Source organism: Canis aureus, chromosome 6 (assembly GCF_053574225.1).
Source record: "Canis aureus isolate CA01 chromosome 6, VMU_Caureus_v.1.0, whole genome shotgun sequence".
Classification (NCBI taxonomy): Eukaryota; Metazoa; Chordata; class Mammalia; order Carnivora; family Canidae; genus Canis; species Canis aureus.
The window spans coordinates 41,645,875-41,666,278 of NC_135616.1; the positions used below are offsets into that span (position 1 = coordinate 41,645,875).

General features: G+C 36.0%; 1 protein-coding gene across 14 annotated transcripts in view; it reads left to right on the forward strand.

Moving 5' to 3' along the window:
• The window catches only part of DNAH14 (dynein axonemal heavy chain 14), a 325,158-nt gene that overhangs the window by 165,196 nt on the left and 139,558 nt on the right, over positions 1-20,404 (forward strand). For 13 of the 14 annotated variants that reach the window (XR_013381670.1, XM_077901271.1, XM_077901270.1 and 10 more), the window contains 4 exons: positions 2,606-2,821; positions 4,541-4,631; positions 5,943-6,151; positions 6,908-7,160. Coding sequence is in view for 13 of the 14 variants with exons in the window: in XM_077901271.1 (XP_077757397.1) it covers positions 2,606-2,821; positions 4,541-4,631; positions 5,943-6,151; positions 6,908-7,160 (769 nt within the window). In the remaining variant the exon portion in view is untranslated. The remainder of the gene's footprint in view (positions 1-2,605; positions 2,822-4,540; positions 4,632-5,942; positions 6,152-6,907; positions 7,161-20,404) is intronic. The other variant, XM_077901278.1, reaches the window with a different exon arrangement.

Below are 20,404 nucleotides of genomic sequence, written 5' to 3' on the forward strand. Positions count from 1 at the left end.
CCATTTTCAGATGTTTGTTTCAGTAAGCAAGAAAATTTTTTTTTGTAGTTCTTAATAAATAACTCTTTCTCCTCCTTGATTAAATTTATTACAAAGCATCTTATTCTTTGGATGCTATTATAAATGGAATTAGAATTTCTTAATTTTTTGTGTTGTTGTTGAAGTGTGTTTGTTGCTGCTATTTAGAAATGCAACTGATATTTATGTGTTGATCTTGTATCCTACAAGTATGCTGGTTCATTTATAGCTCTAGTAGTTGTTTTGTAGATTCTTTGTAGATTTTCTATATATATAATCATGTCATATTTTTTTAAGATTTTATTTATTCATGAGAGACACACAGAGAGAGACAAGACAGAGGCAGAGGGAGAAGCAGGCTCCATGCAGGGAGCCTGATGTGGGACTTGATCCCGGGACTCCAGGATCACGCCTTGGGCTGAAGGCGGTGCTAAACCACTGAGCCACCCGGGCTGCCCTCATGTCATATTTAAATACAGATAATTTTACTTCTCTCTCTCTAATTTGGATGCTTTATATTTTTTTTCTCACCTAATTACCAGGCTAGAATTTTCAGTGCAGTGCTTAACAGCTTTGGTGAAAATGGGAATTCTTGCCTTGTGCTTGATTTTAGGGAGAAAGCTTTCAGTCTTTCATTATTGAGTATGAAGTCATCTCTGGGTTTTTCATAAATGCTCCTGATTATATAAGTAAGGAAGTTCCTTTCTATTTCTAGTTTGTTGAGTGTTTTTATCATGAAAGGGTGTGAAATTTTATCAAATGTTTTTTCTGCCTCTCTTTATGTGATCTTGTGGTTTGTTTCCTATGTTGTATTAATATGTTATATCACATTGATTGATTTTCTTCTGTTAAACCTGCCCCTCCATTCCTAAGATAAATCTCGTCTGGTCATGTGCTGTTACATTCAGTTTGCTAGCACTTTTTTGAGGATTTTTGCATCTCTGTTCAAAGGGATATAGTATGTAGTTTTCTTATGGTGTCTTTGTGTGGATTTGGTATCAGAATAATTCTAGCCTCATAGAATGTGTTGAGAAGCATCCTCTTCTTTTCTATTTTCTGCAAGAATTTGAGTAAAATTGATGTTAATTCATTGTCAGATGTTTGGTGAAACTCCTCTACCATCTGATTTTGGACTTACATTCTTGGAGATTTTGATTACTGATTCAATCTCTTTACTTGTTACAGATTTGTTGAGATTTTCTATTTCTTGAGTCAGTTTTGATAATTTTTGTTATTTCTAGGTATTTGTATCCTGCAGATTATATAATTTGGCATATAGTCATTCAAGTGTTTTTTTTTTTTTAAGATTTTATTTATTTGACACAGAGGGTGCACAACCAGGGAGAGTGGCAGAGGCAAAGGGAGAAGGAGAAAGACTCTCTGCTGAGCAGGGAGCTTGATGCAGGACTTGACCCCAGGACCCTGAGGTCATGACTTGAGCAGAAAACAGATGCTTCACTAACTGAGCCACCCAGGCGCCCCATAGTGTTTCTTATAATCCTTTTAATTTCTGCAAGGCACTAGTAATGTCCATACTTTATTTCTGATATTATTTATTTGTGTCTTTTTTATTTAATATTTCCTTTTTATTGAGGTATAATTGACATACAGTATTATATTATTTCAGGTGTACAACATAGTTATTTGACATTTACATATATTGTGAAATGATCACCACCAGTCTAGTTACCATGTCACTATACAAACTTAATACAGTATTGTTGACTCTGTTCTCCATGCTGTGCAGTGCTCCCTAGGACTTAGTTATTTTATAACTGGAACTTTGGACTTCTTGATTCCTTTCACTTATTTTGGTCCCCCTGCCAGTACCTTTCCCATTTGGCAACCACCCATATATTCTCTGTATCTATGAGTCTTGGGTTTGTTTTGTCTTTTGAAAAGATTCTACAGGGGATCCCTGAGTGGCTCAGTGGTTTAGTTCCTGCCTTCAGCCCAGGGTATGATCCTGGGGTCCCAAGATCAAGTCCCGCATCAGGCTTTCTGCATGCAGCCTACTTCTCCCTCTGCCTGTGTCTCTGCCTCTCTCTCTGTTTCTCATAAATAAATCTTTAAAAAAATAAAAAGATTCTACATGTAAGTGAGGTCATGTGGTATTTGTCTTCCTCTTTGTAACTTATTTCCTGAGCATAACCCCAAGATCCATCTGTGTTGTTACAAATGGAAAGATTTATTCTTTTTTTAATGACTGAGGATTCCATCATGTATACACTTTGTGTGTGTGTGTGTGTGTGTGTGTGTGTGTGTGTGTGTTCGTGCATGTATACACACCACATCTTCTTTATCCATTCATCCATCAGTGGACATTTAAGTTGCCTCTATATTTTGGTCATTGTAAGTGATGTTGAGCATAGGGGTACATATAACTTTTCAAATTAGTGTTTTTGTTTTCTTCCAATAGATACCAAGTAGTGGAATTGCCAGATCATTTATTAATGATCAGAAATTATTAGGATCTCTTTCTTTGGAGTGAAAGACCTCTTCTAAAACTTTTGATATTAACAGTGTAAAAATTTAAATAATTGTATTATAGTTGATGCCTTTAAGAAACCACACTGGATTTTTTCAGATTTCAGGAAGAAAAGGAAAAGTAGATATTTGTGTTTTAAATCCAAAGTGTATCACTGTTAGTGAACTATATGGACAACTGGATCCTAATACTATGGAATGGACTGATGGATTGTTATCAACAGCAGTTCGGAATTATGTATATTTTAACAATGCAAGGAACTTAAAGAAAAACAGTGATTTCGGATTGAAATCAAGAATCTCAGATGCATCTAATGTAAGTTAATATGGAAGGATTATTTTTGACTATTGTGGATAAAATATTTTTATCCATTGTTTAAAGCATTTAAGCATTATTAGATCCTTACCAGTATAAAAGTAAATTTAAAAATCAGTTTTAAAAAGAAGAAAAATTATAAGCTATAAAAAACTGAGATAATATGCTAGTGTGTCTTAAAATGGTTGATAAACAATAAAATGAAAGATACTGGCTTTTAAATTAACATAGAGTGGAATAAGTGTAAGCAGAGGATGATCTAGTCATTCTGACACCACTAGTATATCTTACAAATTAATGAAGTATGAACATAATTCAATGGCAAGGTAAATAAAGTTTTTGATACAAAATTCATCATATAATTGTAAATAGAAAGAAAAAATTTGAATGTTGTATTCTCATAAGTTATAAGTAGAAATTACTAGTAAATTTCATTAGCCAAAATATAATGGAAGAATGACATTTAGAACCAAACAGATAAGCAAAGGTTTTTTTCAGGTTTTATTTATTTATTCATGAGAGACAGAGAGAGAGAGGCAGAGTGAGAGGTGGGCCGGATGCAGGACTCGATCCCAGGACCAAGGATCATGACCAGAGCCTAAGGCAGATGCTCAGCCACTAAGCCACCCAGGTGCCTGCAAAGATTTTTTTTAAGTTTTTACTTAAATTCCAGTTAGTTAACAGAGTATGATATTAGTTCCAGGTGGACACCATAGTGATTCAGTACTTGCATACTTCACCTGGTGCTCATTTTAATCCTCATCACCTATTTCTCCCATTCAGTGGCCTCTCTGGTGACCAGCAGTGTGGTCTCTAGAGTTAAGAGTCTTTTTCTTGGCTTCTCTCTCTCTCTCTCTTCTTTTTTCACTTTGCTCATTTGTTTTGTTCTTAAATTCCACTTATGAGTAATGTATAGAATTGTTGAATCACTGTATTGTACACCTGAAACTAATATAACTGTATGTTTACTACACTGGAATTAAAATTAAAAAGAAGGCAATATTAACTCTTCCAATCCATTTTTTTTAAAATACAAGTCCCTTATCAGGGACTATGATTTACAAACACTTTCTTTCATTTTGTGGGTTGTCTTTATTTTCTTGATATCCTTTGAAACAAAAGCTTTTAACCTTGATGAAGTTCAGTCTGTTTTTTCTTTTGCCACATTTGTTTTTTTTGATATCATATCTGAAGACAGTTTTGTATAATTCAAGGTCAAAAGACTTTCTTCTGTGCTTTGTTTGTAAGAGTTTTATAGTTTCCACTTTTAAATTTAGGTCTTTGGTCTGTTTTGAGTTGATTTTTGTGTGTGGTATAAGGAAGGGATTCTGATTCATTCTAAAATTTTAGAATTATGACATAATAAAATTTTAAAACTATCATGAAGGAGGGGGAAAATACCCACCAAAATATCCACCGTGATTCTTTATAGGTGGTAGAAATTCAGAGCAGTTGCTATCTTCTTTGTCCTTTAACAGTATTATTTTAATGTTATATAACAAGCATGTACTTAACTGTATGGGAGGGACTAAGAGAATTCTCTATAAGAAATAGCCTGTGATCACCTCTTAGCTGAGTCACACTGTGTTGCTTCTGTGGGTCTTACAGCAACAGAACCTTCTGCCTTTCCCATTTTCATACTCAAGAGACCATATTGGCATATAGTCCATTTGGATTGGAAAGTGTGATCAAACAAATATTATTGCTTACATATTTTAGGTCTTCAAACTTGATTCCTCTGATGCAGCAGATACTGACATTCATGTGTTTGAGGAGGTGGGGAAAGATGTCAACATTCCAGAAGGTCAGAGTAAGTGTTACTAAGATTCGGTAAAGTGACTGATTAACAGAGGAGACAAACTGAACCAAACGAGCTTTATTGCTAACTTTAAAAACATTTTTAATTAGTGATATTTTGTTCTTATACTATTTATTTTTTTCTTCATTCGTTTATTTAGAATCTGTGTAGTGTTACCACATACTGTGGTATATTCATCTATCCTTATGTTATAGAAGCAGTAGGTCTTATTAAGCCTTTTCAGTTTATAAATGAACATTAATATCTCACAAGAACCATATAGATATTAAAGGTAAAAGTAATATTGTGTGGAAACCTACAATAGCATTGCCTCTGAAGTGGGACTCCACACAGTCTATATAATACAACCCAAGCATACCCCTCTAAAAAGAATTGCACATCCACCGTGTACTACTTTGCAGTGTGCCAGGGGCCAGAGAGTGTGTACAGTGAGGTTCCTAGAGCCCCCTTAGTCTCTCACTGCTCCAGGCTGAACCTTCAGCCACACACTCATTGTTTTGTTCTTAAATTCCACTTATGAGTAATGTATAGAATTGTTGAATCAGCCATATGCCAATCTTTCAGACTTTGAAAGAGGCTTCTGCTATTGCTTTTACATTTCTAGAATTCCTTAGTTTGTGTGTGTCACTTCTTGGCATTTGAGTTAGGAGAGCATAGTCTTTGGGCATAGTGAGTCCCCTTCCTAGGGCTTTAAGACAGGCACCAAGGCAAGTATTTCCACCAGTCAAAGCCTCTAGCATCCTGATTCTCCTCCTTCTTCTGCTGGGATTCTAATGTTCACAGGCAGCTAGCTATTTTGTACCTCCACAGTGACCCTCACATCCCTCCTCTATCTTGACCAATGAGTTTTTTACAACCGTGGAGCAAGGTGGTGCCTGTAGTGTATGGAAAGAGGAGTAAATGGGGTCACAGTATGAATTACTCTGAAATCTATTTGGTTCTTTCTTTGAAGGGCATCTACTTCTGTGCTCTGTTTTCCCTTCCATGCAGAAGGGGGAAACTCACAAACTATATTATTGTGGAAAAGATAAATCCATGGATCTCTCTCTTACCCAGAATGTAAGGGCTAATGATACAATGCAGTAATCTAAGAATATTGAAACAATATTTAAAGAATTACTAAGGTGTATGGTGTAGATAGGGTTGTTTTTATTTAATAGATATTAGAAACTGCATATAAACATATTAAGTCTAGTATTTTCTAGGATATCATTTTTCCAAACAAAATAGAAAATTTGCAAGGTTGTAATAAAAGAAGACTGAGATTATTCTCAGTTACATTAAAAATACCTTTCTCTGCAGACTATGAGTGGCAGTGGATTATTTTAGATGGTCCAGTGGATACCTTCTGGGTAGAAAATCTAAACTCCATGCTGGATGATACTAGAACATTATGCCTAGCAAACAGTGAGCGAATAACCTTAACTAATAAAATACGAGTGATTTTTGAAGTAGACAGTCTTTCTCAGGCCAGTCCTGCTACTGTCAGCCGATGTGCAATGGTCTATATGGTAAGTTTCCAAAAGCATATTTCTTAAAATGTATTGTTTAGCCATCGTCTACAGCATTTTTAATGACTGTTTATCAATACCCCTGGACTCAGAGGTGATCAAAATAGTTTTGTGTTCCCTAAAGCCTCTAACCCAGAAATGAATAGGAGAGTAAATAGGACTATTTAAACTAGGACTGCTCCGTCACTGGAATGTCAGTATTTTCCACAGCCGTGAGCAAGTAGTGCCCTTAATAGGCAGGATAGGCTGCTGGTGTGGATTCTTTTCTAGTAGAGGAAGACTGCCGTGAAGCCTTTCCATACCTGCTCTATGACCCTCAGGATTCGTGGAACACAGGACAGTGGTGAGGGAAATGGAAGACACAGCAAAGAATTCTTTTTTTAAAATTTAAGTTGAATTAACTAACGTATAGTGTATTATTGGTTTCAGATTTAGAACTTAGTGATTCATCAGTTGCATATAACACCCAGTGCTCATCACACATCACATGCCCTCCTTACTGCCAATCACCAGTGACCCCATCCCCCACCCCGCTCCCCTCCAATGACCCTCAGTTTGTTTCCTGTGATTAAGAGTCTCTCATAGTTGAGAATAGATCATTCTTTAAGCTGTTCTGATCAGTTGCACTTTGATGAATGATGATTCTGATCCATATTTTGTGTGGGGCAGCGGTGAACTAAAGAGATGGTAAGTAAGAAGATGGGCACTGTATTTTTCTTTATTCATGTAAAATTATTTTGTGCTTTGTATTGTTAGGATCCTGTTGATCTGGGATGGGAGCCTTATGTTAAGTCATGGCTTTTGAAAACTTCAGAAATTATGAATCAAACAGGAGTGAGTTGTCTTGAATTCATGTTTAAAAATAGTGTCACAGATGGACTACAGTTTATAAAGAAGCATCAGAAATATCAGCCATTTCCTGTCCAAGATATAATGACTGTTATAACTCTGTGCAGAATTCTTGATGCTTTCTTTGACTTCATGAGTAAAAATGGAGGCTTTGGAAAATGTGAGTTTCCTTCTTACATGATGTGATCTTGTATTTCACCTCATCAATGCCAATGATTTATCACCTTCTATTAAGTCTTATAAAAGAAAACAAAGGAAGACCATGAATTTTTAGTCACCTTGAACCAACAACAGACATAGAACAGCCTAGGATCATTCATAAAGGAGCATGTCATTAATGTAAAGTAATATCATATGTATGTTGAAGGGTCACTGAAATGACTAGAAGGAGTTCTAAGAAGGTCTCTATTCAGAAAGAATGCTTTTGGTATGTTTTAAAAATTCTCAGAGATAGAAATAGTGGGGGAAATGTGTCCAGAATCCTAGGTGTGAGATGTAATCATGCAAAGCTATAAACATGGAGTGTAGTAAAACGTGCAAGGTGAGAGCAAAGGATTCAGAAAATAGTGTAGCATTGTAGGTAAAGGTGTGGTTTTCAGGCTGAGGATGCCAATCTTCAGACCCTAGTTCTGTCTGGTTCGCAGTGAGACAGGTCATTAGCACAGGCTCCCAGCTCTGTTTCCAAAACCCAGCTGTAGATCCGTCAAACTAACAGACATTGTGAGAAATCCCTGGGGTGACAAGATGGCTAATGTCCCAGTTGGGGGAAGCAGCAGTCCTGAGCAGAAGAGAGCTGTATACCAGGAATGGGAGAATATCTAGCTTCGGCATCTCCCCTTCTCGCAGCTCTGAACAGACCATCGTCCTTCCCTTTACCAGCCAGCACACCACAGCCCAGCTAGGGGCAGTAACCACATAGCATGTTGGCAGCGAAGCCTGACTATGTTAAGGAGCAGCTAAGAGCATATTTCTTCCTACTGCTGAAGCCCTTCACATCCTAAAGTCTAAGTGGTTAAGAGAAAGAGAAGGCATTTGAAAAAGAGCAGTGTCAGTGTGGATACAAGTTAACACATGCCTCTCCTGCCTTGAAGAGTGTCCACTGCCTCTCCAGATGCACAGTTCTAAATTCATCAGAAGCATAAGTCAGGGAAGTGGGAGTATTAGAAACAAAGCAAGAAGTAGTTAAAAGAAGGATCATAATCAATGGGTTGAATCTTGATGTGGCTAGCTAGATGACAGCTCAGCCAAGGAGCAATCCTGGATCACAACAGGAAATGCCAAAGAGAGAAAGTATCATGTATGTGTACATGCACACTTCAATAGAACTAACTATATTAGAGATGCAGTTATTTACATACTATATATGCATATGTGTACATAAGTATGTGTGTGTGTGTATTTAGTTGAAAGATGATTGAAACTTTAGCATCCGTATAATTGAACCTCCACAAAGAAATTTTTTAAATAAATAGAAGGGAGGAAATACTTCAAGAAATAATTACCAAGGTGTTTTGGAATTTGAGAAAGTAGAAGACATAAGATTAAATAGGATTCTGAATATTAAATAGAATAGAAAAGTAAAAATGTACATCTAGATATATTATATTGATATATTGCCCCCACCCTCAGTTTTTAGTTGCTCTGCTCTTTTGGTTTGTGGGGGTTTTGTTTGTTGTTTTTTCTTCATATTTCAGTTTAAACTTTGTTGATTCATATTCCAAATCACTGACTCTTTGCTGCATCCTGTCTACTGTACAAGCTCTTTGAAAGGATTCTCATCTCCATTATTGTGTTTTTTATTTCTAGCATTTCCATTTGACTCTTTTTATAGTGCTCAGTGGTCTGCTAAAATTCTCTTCACTTTACATCAGGTGTGTTAAAAGATTTTGTTTATTTGTTTGACAGAGTGGGAGAGCACAAGCAGGGGGAGCAGCAGGCAGAGGGAGAAGCGGACTGCCCGCTTAGCAGGAAGCCCAATGCCGGGCTTGATCCCAGGACCCTGAGATCATGACCTGAGCCAAAGGCAGATGCCTCCATCAGGTGTTTTACAGTATTATTGTAGTTTCTTTAATCTCCAACATCTGGGCCATGTCTGGATCTGTTCTTTTTTTTTTTTTTTTTTAAAGATTTTATTTGTTTACTCATGACAGACGCAGAGAGAGGCAGAGACACAGGCAGAAGGAAAAGCAGGCCCCATGCAGGTAGCCCGACACAGGCCTCGATCCTGGACCCCGGCATCAGGCCCTGAGCCAAAGGCCAACCCGCTGAGCCACCCAGACGTCCCTGGATCTGTTCTATTGACTGCTTCATATCCTGGCAACAGGACTCTTTTTTCATGTTTATTTTTGTGTCCCATACTTTTTTTTTTTTTTTAATTTTTATTTATTCATGATAGGCACACAGTGAGAGAGAGAGGCAGAGACACAGGCAGAGGGAGAAGCAGGCTCCATGCACCGGGAGCCTGACGTGGGATTCGATCCCGGATCTCCAGGATCGCGCCCTGGGCCAAAGGCAGGTGCCAAACCGCTGCGCCACCCAGGGATCCCTTGTCCCATACTTTTTAATTGAATGCCAGATATTGTGGGTAGAGGAAGAGTAGAGACAGGTATATTGAGTTTATATCTGAAAATGGTTACACCTTTTCTTCTGCCAGATTGTTGAGTTAATGGTGGGGAGGACTGAGTCTGTATTGACCAAGATATAACTTTCATTGTTACTCATAGTTAGCTTCAGTGCACCTGAGCCTGGGGCCTGGGGTTTCTCAGCAAAGAAACAATTTGTTGTGATTTAAGGCTATCTAAGATTAAAGAGAGATTCTAAGAAACTCCAGAGAGAAAAATCCAATAGAATTATAAGAAGAGTTTAACACAAGATTTCTCAATAGTGATACTGACTGACGGGAAAAAAATAATGTATTATGTTCACAGTGTTTTATATGTAGCTAATTAAATATATTCTCAGATCTGCAAAGCCTGAAAAAGCTTAACACAAGATATTTTTGGAGTAATTCAGTACTGTAAGAAATGGATAAAGGAGAATTATATGAAATATGGAAATTAGATGTGATTAAATAATTTAGTAAAACTTAATGCAATCAGAGTAAGCAAAGAATACTTCTCAAAAGTATTAACATAAAAACCCAGAACAAAACTTAATTTTTTTAAAGATTTTATTTATTCATGAGAGGCACAGAGAGAGAGAGAGAGAGGCAGAGACACAGGCAGAGGGAGAAGCAGGCTCCATGCAGGGACCCCAATGCGGGACTCGATCCTGGGACTCCAGGATCACACCCTGGGCTGAAGGCGGTGCTAAACTGCTGAGCCACCCGGGCTGCCCCAGAACAAAATTTTAGACAATTCCAACATAAAGTGAATAGGAAGGGAAGGAGGTGGTAGTTCAAAGAAAGCTGAGAGAGAACTATTACCTGCACTGTTTGAGGGGGAGGAAAAAAAAAAAGAGAAGTCTAAAAAAGTGATGGGGAAGAATAAACATAAGTATAATCTTAATGTGTAGTGGTTAAGCCTCAGAAGAATAATAGAATCAATAGCATGGTACCTGGGTGGCTCAGTTGGTTAGGCATCCAACTCTTGGTTAGCCCCATGTCAGGTTCTGTACTCAGGAGGAATCTGCTGGAGATTCTCTCTGTCTACCCCTTCCCCTCTTGCTTGCTCTCTAAAAAAAAAAAAAAAAAAAAAAAAAAAATCTTAAAAAAAATAGAATCCATAGCTTTATATATGCAAAGGAATATTTGTTCTTTACAATAGAGGGTAGCAAAATAAATGAAAAGAAAGAAATTTGAATAACAAAAAACCCAATCCAACTTTAACAATAATTACAATAATAAAAATGAATGAAACTCCCTCATTTAAAAGATAGAAACTGATTTCAAATTTTTTGTAGGTTATTTTTAAATTTCAAGTTTTTATTTAAATTTAAGTTAGTTAACATATACTGTAATTCTGTTAACAGGTATAGAATTCAGTGATTCACCATTTATATATTCACACCCAGTGCTCATCATAAGTGCCCACCTTAATCCTCAACACCTATCTAGCCCATCTTCCTCCCTCCATCAGCCCTCAGTTTGTTCTTTATAGTTACGAGTCTTTCTGGTTTGCTGCCCTCTCTTTTCTTTTTAAGCTGATTCAATTTGGGGGCCCCTGGGTGGCTCGGTCAGTTAAGCACTGTCTTTGGCTCAGGTCATGATGAGTCAGGCTCCTGCTCAGCAAGGAGTCTACTTCTCCCTCCCCCTGCTCTTGTGCTCTTGCTTGCATGCTCTCTCTCTCTCTCTCTCTCTCTCTCTCTCTCTCTCTCTCCCCCCCCCAAATAAAGTCTTAAAAAAAACGGATTAAATTTTAAAACAAATAGAAACTTTTTCTCTACAAGTATCATCATTAAACCAAAATGATACAAATGGAGCATGCACTTTGGTTAAACAGTTTGGCAGTTCCTATAATGTGAAACATAGTTACTATATGACCCAACAAATCCACTCCTAAAAAATATACCCAAAAGAAAGAGAAATGTGTCCATGCAAAAAGTTGGACACAGATGTCTTTAGCACCATTATTCATAATAGTCCAAAAGTGGAAACAACCCTAATTCCTATCAACTATTAAATGGATAAAGAAAGTTGTGGTTTACCCACATGACCCAATTATTGGGGCCTAATAAGAAATGAAGTATTGATGCACAGAATGGATGAACCTTGAAAACATTGTGTTAAGTTAAAGAAGCCAGTCACAAAGACCTTATACTGTAAGACTCCATTTATATGAGATGCCCAGAATAAGTGAATATGAAATAGGTTGTGCTTGCCAGAGGTTGGGGGAAGGAGGAAATAGGAAGCTCTGCTAATGGGCAAAGAGTTTCTTTTTGGAGTGATGAAAACATTCTAAAATTATAGTGGTGATATCTGCACACCTCTGATTATACTAAAAACCACCAAATTGTGCACTTTAAAAGGGCAAATTCTGTAATATGTGAATTCTATCTCCATCTGTTATTTATAAAAATGGATATGGAAAGGCTGGAATAAGGGACAGAAATAAGATAAATAATGTAAATACAAATAGAAAGAAAACCAAGCTGTCAATTTAAGTATTTGCTCAAATTTTATTTTAGCATGAAAATTGTCTTAAGCAATAAAAAGAGTAAGACATATTAAGAACATACTGGAAGATAAATATAGCAGATTATTGATACATACACACACACACACAGAGGGAGGGGGAGTGAAAGACAATAGAAGAACTAAGTGTTAAATAAAGCAAATCTCAGTGATCACAAACATGTTAGCAACCTCTCTTCGAAGGCCCTCCAGGTAGCACGCAAAGAAATCCTTATATCCTGCAACTGAAGGGATATGAAAGCTCCAGGCCAGGACTCAGTAATTAGAGTGGTGACGCTTTAGAAATATTAAATGACCAACTCTGACACTCAGAGTGGATCGCATCTGAGCAAACATCACCCTAAATATTGACACACCCCTCTGACTCAGTACACCAAGGCATGCATTCTTAATAAGCTCAGTGATGGCTCTGTAGACTAGAGCTAATGGTAGGATGGCCATTGCTGAACTCATCTCCCTGGAGGGTCTCATATAGCCCTTACCCCCAGAAACCAGAAGAATTCAGCCAAGCAGGGGTGGGAGGTGCAGTAGATGATTCTCAGAGTTACCAAGACTGTTAGTGGAATGTTGCATCCCTCGGGGCAAAATATATGGGCAACCAACTCGGTACCACCAGCTTGTATTGTGAGAAGTCAAAGGTGAGTTAGGAGGTTGAGGGTAGCTGCCTCAGTAAAAAGTTGTGATCCCTTGTCCATTTCCAAACCCAAGCCAGCTTTCAGGCCCAGAACTCATTGAATCAAGAAGAGGCTGGGACCTTCTGCAGTATCATGGAAAGTTCTTATAAAAATAATTACATGGATCCTTCTCCAAAGGGGACTTCAGCCATTTACCTGAGTAACTCATACTAGGGAGAGAGGAATAATCAAAGATCTATAGAACTGTGGACACAGGCTCTGACTGATACAGATATCCAGAAACCTAGAGCATCTTGTCGCTCTCCTTCTGTAAGAGTGGGGGGCCTGAGGGCTAGATAATAAATACAACAGGGAATTTTGACCAGGGTTCAGTTTACTGAACTCAGAACTGAGAATTCTACTGGGAATTAAGAATTTAATTTTTTAATGCTATTAAGTTTTAAAATCTTAATTTCCAGTTTATTGCTGGTACATACAAATACAATTGATATTTTATGTTGACTTTTTGTCTTACATATGTGTTAATGTACATTTCATTAGCTTTTGTAGTTTCCTTTGGATTTACCATGTAGATGATCATGTCGACTGTGAATAAAGACATGAGTACTTTATTTCCAATCAGCGCTTGTTTTATTTCTTGTATTTGTCTCATAGTACTGGGTAGGACCTACAATTCAAAGTTCCATAGATATTTTGAGAGCAGACATGCCATTTTTTCCCCTATCTGAAGGAGAAAGCCTTCATTTTTCACTATTTCAGTATCATTTTAACCATAGGTTTCTTCCGTAGACATCCTTTTTCAAGTTGAGGAAGCTTATTACTATTTCCAGTTTGCTAAGAGATTTTCTTTATCATGAATAGTATTGATCTTATTTGTTTTTTTCTGCATATATTGAGATTATTAATTTTTTTAAATAAAGCATTCTCTAATTTCCTTTGTGATTTATTTGTCCTATGGTTGTTTAGAAATGTGGAGTTTATTTCCAAATATTTAGGGATTTCTAGATGTCTTTTTGTTATTAATTTCTAGTTTAATTTTTCCTGTTATAAAATGTGCTTTGCATGATTCTAGTGTTTTAAGTTTATTGAAACTTGTTTTATAGCCCAGAAGTTACCTGTCTGGGTGAATATAACTGTGCACTTGAAAACAAGAAGTATTCTTCATTTGTTGAATGAAATATTCTAGAAATATCAACTTAGTCTAGTTGATAGTTTTGCTCAAATTTTCAATATCCTTTCTAATTTTCCTTTTATACATACTTATCCATTATAATGAAAAAGGAGTATTAAAATCTCAATCTGCAATTGTGGTTTGTCTGTGTATCTCTTTTTAGTTCTGCAAGTTTTCCCTTTGTGTATGTTGAAGCTGTTATTAGGTGCCTACATTTAGACGTATTCTCTTCTTAATGAATTGAATCCTTGTTAATTATTTCTTTATCTCTAAGTAATTACCCTTTCTCTAAAATCAGCTTTGCCTGATATTAACATAGCCACTTCTGCTATACTGCTTTCCATTCTTTTACTTCTAACCTATGTTTTTGCGTTTGAAGTGCCTTTCCTGTTGACAGCCTGTATTTGGTTGTCACTTTGTTATCATCTGATGGTCTCGGGCTTTCAGCTGGAGCATTTGGACCATTTATTTAATATGTAATGCTATATATTACATAACATCAGATAAATACAAGAGCACTTTGAGACTACAAAAATTATTCAACAATATGAAAAATAAATATAACTTCTAAAAATGCTAGTCAATGAATGGAAAACTGAGTGGATGGGCTAATGCTGACTCAGTTTTATGTAATGCTAAAAAGAGAATTAGCAGACCAATATATAAAAAAATATGGCACTATGACAGGTTAAAAGACAGGGCAAATTGAGACCGAGAAATCCTCACATATATTTGTTTGGAGTTCCAGAAAAAATCTTGAGGAAAAAGCTATATGCAAAAAGTAGATGTGTGAGAATTTTCCAGAACTGAGAAAATACATATATTCTCAGTACAGAAAGTGAAACAAATCTCAAGCAAGACAAATAAAGTGAAACACTCACCTACATTTACCAACATGAAACTACTGAGCACCAAAGACAAGAATACATTTGAAAGGTAGAGAAAAAGGATGGATTACCTACTAAGGAATCATAATTGGATTGACAAGAGACTTTTCAACAACAAAAATGGAAGCCAGAAAACAATATATATTAGGCTGAGAAAAAAGTGACTATTAATTCAGAAGTGGTAGTCAGTTTGCCTTCCATTTTAAAATGATAAAGACCACTTGTATTTTCAGACAAAACATTTGAGAGAGTTCACCATAACAGACCATAATTAAAGGAACTTCTAAAGTATGTGCTTCAGGTAGAATGAAAATTATCTCAGAAGAAATATCTGGGGTTAAAGAAAAAAAAACATGAAAAACAGAGATGATTTAAACAAAATAAATGACAAAAGTAGCACAACAGATGAATAAGAATAAACATTTTAATTATGTTGGATCAATTAATTATCTGTATTTTTTTAAAAGGGCTTTTTGCCTCCATTAAACACAAAAATAAATCTGGTAGATTAAAGTGTCTAGTTGAAAAAAATGATACTTGAGAATTTTTAGAAGGAAATATAGTAGGATTTGTTCATGATATTGAATTGATTGATATTGGATTTATACTTGATGTATTTTTCCGTATAAAATTAAAACTATGTGTTTCTCAAAAAGCAGCAAAAATTTGAAAGACAAGCCCCAGACTATAACACAAATAACCAACAAAATATCCAATATATATAAAGTACATGGATTAAAAGCTACATGTATCAACATGCTTGATGATCCACAAACATAATGAGTAGAATAAAGTGAACTGTACAAGTACATACATTTGACACAATTTATGTAAAATTTTAAAGTCATAGAAAGTGAAACTATGTATTTTAAAGAGACTTACTACTGAAATTATTTTCATTGCTCATGAAAATAATAAAACAACAAATTCAACCTGATAACATCTACAGGAAACAGGAATGTCAACAGAGAATGGTAGCCAGAGGTCTACAGATATATTTGTGATGCTTCATATCCTAAGCTGGATGGACTATTAAAAAACATTTATTGTTTAATTTATACTTTTTATATACTTTTGTCTATTGCACAATAAGTATTTTTTATGAAATGTATAGCTGTCATACTATGAAGGTAAAACAGTTCAATAAAAACAGTGATCAAAATAATGAAACTTAAGAAAAGGGAGAAACAACATGTTTAAACACTGCAAATAAAATGATAAATATATCACGATTGCAATGAAGATAGATTCTCAAATTCAATTTTTCAACGCTACTATAAAAGACACACTTAAATCATAATGAAATAAAGATTGAAAGCAAAGTAATGGAAAATATACAAGAAAACCATCAACAGTACCTGCCATGTATGTTTTATATGTACATATTCATCTATATATGGGTTGGCAATAGTAATAGGAGACAAAAGGAGTTGTAAGCTAAAAACACTGGAGAGGGAATGCCTAGGTGGTTCAGTGGTTGAGCGTCTGCCTTAGGTCATGATCCTGGAGTTCCGGGATCGAGTCCCACATCGGGCTTTCCGTGGAGAGCCTGCTTCTCCCTCTGCCTGCGTCTCTCATGAATAAATAAATAAATAAAATATTTTTTAAAAACTGGAGGGAAAAAGGAAGGGCATTTTCTGTTGGTAATCGTAACTATCTACTAAAAAAATAATACAATTATGAGCCATTTATGTATTAACAATACATAATATTACATAATTAACAACATGGCCTCAAAATATTTAAATCAAAAACAGACAGAATGGTAAGAAGTTTTCAAATCCACACTTCCAGTAAAAAGAATTGTTTGATGATTTGAGATTTATTTTACAATTTTATTGAGATATCATGACATCCATCACTGAATAAGTTTAAGACACACAGCATGATGGTTTGATTTATATCTATTGTGAAATGATTAATACATTAGGTTCAGTTAACATCCATCTTCTTATATAGATACAATAATAATGAAGAAAAAATTGATTTTTTTCATGGTTTTATTCTCGTAGTTTTCCTTCGTATACCATTTGAACAGATTTGCTATCTATTGTCTTTCAGATTTTAATTGTACTTTATCAATTTTTAAAAATTTCTGTCTTTTTGAGTGTAGTTGACACACACAGTGTTATATTAGGTTCAGGTATACAACATAGTAATCTGACAGCTCTACACATTATGCTGTGCTCACCACAAGTGTAGCTGCCATCTGTCACCACACAACATCATGACAGTTCCATAGACTGTATTCCCTGTGCTGCACCCTCCATCCCATGATATATTTATTCCATAACTGGAAACCTGTGTCTCCCACTCCCGTTCACCCACTCTGCCCATTCCCCCCACCCTCTCCTCTCTAACAGTTATCAGTGCTCTGTATTTATGGATCTGTTTCTGCTTCTTTAAAATGTGTTTGTCTTTTATGTTCCACATGTAAGTGAAATCATACCATATTTGTCTTTCTCTGTCTGACTTATGTCACTCAGCACAATACCCTCTAGGTCCATCCATGTTACCACAAATGGCAAGACCTCATTCTTTTTTCTGGCCAAATACTTTTTCATGTGTGTACACATTTGAAGGAGCTCCTCCCCCTTCTTTTAGCTCAGCTATGGTTAGTTGTTGTTATAGTTGTTTCCATACTTAAGTGTTTGGAGTGGTAGGTAGTAGTCTATATCTGTCTGGTTTTCCATATTAATGAGATGTCAATAAATTTGAAAACCTATTTAAGATGGATAATTTTGAAGTAAAATATAAACTTTCCCAAATGATCTGTAAAAGGAAAAGTCGTGGGGTGCAAGGGTGAATCAGTGTGTTAAGCCTCCAATTCTTGATTTTGACTCAGGTCATGATCTCAGGGTCATGAGATCGAGCCCCATGTTGGGCTCCTTGCTGGGGTGTGGAGCCTGCTTAAGATTCTCTCTCTCCCTCTGCCCCTTCTCCCTACTTGCATGCATGCACTCTCTCTAATAAAAAAAAAAGCTTTTGGATTCTGGAGGGATTAGACAGGTAGAAAAATATAAATGTTTTATCTTTGTTAACAAAGGTATGGGTTAGCAAATTGCTGATTTGCTAAGAGAAGTGAGAAAAGGTTTCCTTTTTTAAGTCAGAAAAAATAAAACTATAAAAGAACCAACAATATTTTAAACAAAAAGTCATAAAAATTATAATCATCCTCATCAGGTCATTTAGTTCAGTATAATTACTTGTGTTGATCTTGATCTTTTGGTTTCAGTTTTATGAATTCATCAGCTTTATATTGGAGTACTGTAAATTCTTACTCAATTCGGTGGTATAATGTTAGCTATCAGAAACCTGTACTTTATGATAGAGTCTTTTCTGTGGCTCTCCTGGAACATGAAGCATTAGAGTAAAACCATAACTGTCTATAAGTGACAAAAGACTTAAAAACAGCTGTGGTTAAAGATTTGATGAGAGTTCATTATAATGCAATTAACATGGAAATTTGGTGATTTTTTAAATATCCTTTTTAAAAATAACTAAAATGATAACATTATACTAGTTCATAAGATTTTTAGGAATTTAATATAATTTTTAGAATATTTACATTAATAATATATATATGTTTATATATAACCTAGAGAAAATTTAGTAACACTTTTATTTGATAATGCTTTCTGTATAATTCAGTATATCAAATAAGCCTAATTAGTTGAAGATCTCACTTTTATAGGGAGAAATATCAAATCTTTTGAAATGGTCCAGGGACCCTCTTGAAAATCTGAAACTTGGGATCCCTGGGTGGCTCAGCGGTTTAGCGCCTGCATTTGGCCCAGGGTGCGATCCTGGAGTCCTGGGATCGAGTCCGGCGTCGGGCTCCCGGCATGGAGCCTGCTTCTCCCTCCTCCTGTGTCTCTGCCTCTCTTTCTATGTCTATCATAAATAAATATTAAAAAAAAAAGAAAGAAAGAAAATCTGAAACTTATTTTTTAATAAATTTATTTTTTATTAGTGTTCAATTTACCAACATACAGAATAACCCCCAGTGCCCATCACCCATTCACCCCCATCCCCCGCCCTCCTCCCCTTCCACCACCCCTAGTTCGTTTCCCAGAGTTAGGAGTCTTTATGTTCTGTCTCCCTTTCTGATCTTTCCCACACATTTCTTCTCCCTTCCCTTATATTCCCTTTCACTATTATTTATATTCCCCAAATGAATGAGAACATATAATGTTTGTCCTTCTCCGATTGACTTACTTCACTCAGCACCCTCCAGTTCCATCCACGTTGAAGCAAATGGTGGGTATTTGTCGTTTCTAATGGCTGAATAATATTCCATTGTATACATAAACCACATCTTCTTTATCCATTCGTCTTTCGATGGACACCGAGGCTCCTTCCACAATTTGGCTATTGTGGCCATTGCTGCTAGAAACATCGGGGTGCAGGTGTCCCGGCGTTTCACTGCATCTGTATCTTTGGGGTAAATCCCCAACAGTGCAATTGCTGGGTCATAGGGCAGATCTATTTTTAACTCTTTGAGGAACCTCCACACGGTTTTCCAGAGTGGCTGCACCAGTTCACATTCCCACCAACAGTGTAAGAGGGTTCCCTTTTCGCCGCATCCTCTCCAACATTTGTGGTTTCCTGCCTTGTTAATTTTCCCCATTCTCACTGGTGTGAGGTGGTATCTCATTGTGGTTTTGATTTGTATTTCCCTGATGGCAAGTGATGCAGAGCATTTTCTCATGTGCGTGTTGGCCATGTCTATGTCTTCCTCTGTGAGATTTCTCTTCATGTCTTTTGCCCATTTCATGATTGGATTGTTTGTTTCTTTGGTGTTGAGTTTAATAAGTTCTTTATAGAAACTTATTTTAAGGTCAAAAAGTCTTCATTTAGAATTTGATTTGGGGAAGTTTATCAGAAATTTCACAAAGTTTTCAAATACTTGATTAAAAAGGATCATATCCTTGTGAAACAATATTTAGTTATTAATTTAACCAAATGACAAAGACTTGAGGCAAATAAAAAGCTATGTAGTTGTAAAAAAAAAAAAAAGAATTCACCCTTTTAGTAGAGAAGACTCAATTTTCTTAAGTAATCAAAGACCTGATAAAGATAACATTGATCCCGGGAGATTATTTGGTAAAACACAGAATCTTTGTTTTTTTTCCTTTTTTTTTTTTAAGATTTTATTTATTTATTTGAGAGAACGAGAGCAAGAGAGAGAGAGAGAGAGCACAAGCAAGGTGAAGAGGCAGAGGGAGAGAGAGAAGTAGACTCCCCACTGAGCAAGAAACCTGATGTAGGACTCAATCCCAGGACCCTGAGATGACCTGAGCCAAAGGCAGACACTTAACTAACTGAGCTACCCAGAGGCTCCCAGAATCTTTGTTTTCTAGGGAGATTACTTAAAATAAAAGGTAAAGAAAATCCTTCTATAATCCTATCAGGAACAAATCAATAGTCCCAGAAAACTTTGTCCTTTTAGCAGACAAAAGAAAATTAAATTTTAGTTTCACATAAGTTCATTCTTGATATTAAAGCTTATTTTCCTTTAAAGCAATTAAATAGAGATCTTTTATAAATTAATTTTGAAGGCACCTGAGTGGCTCCAAT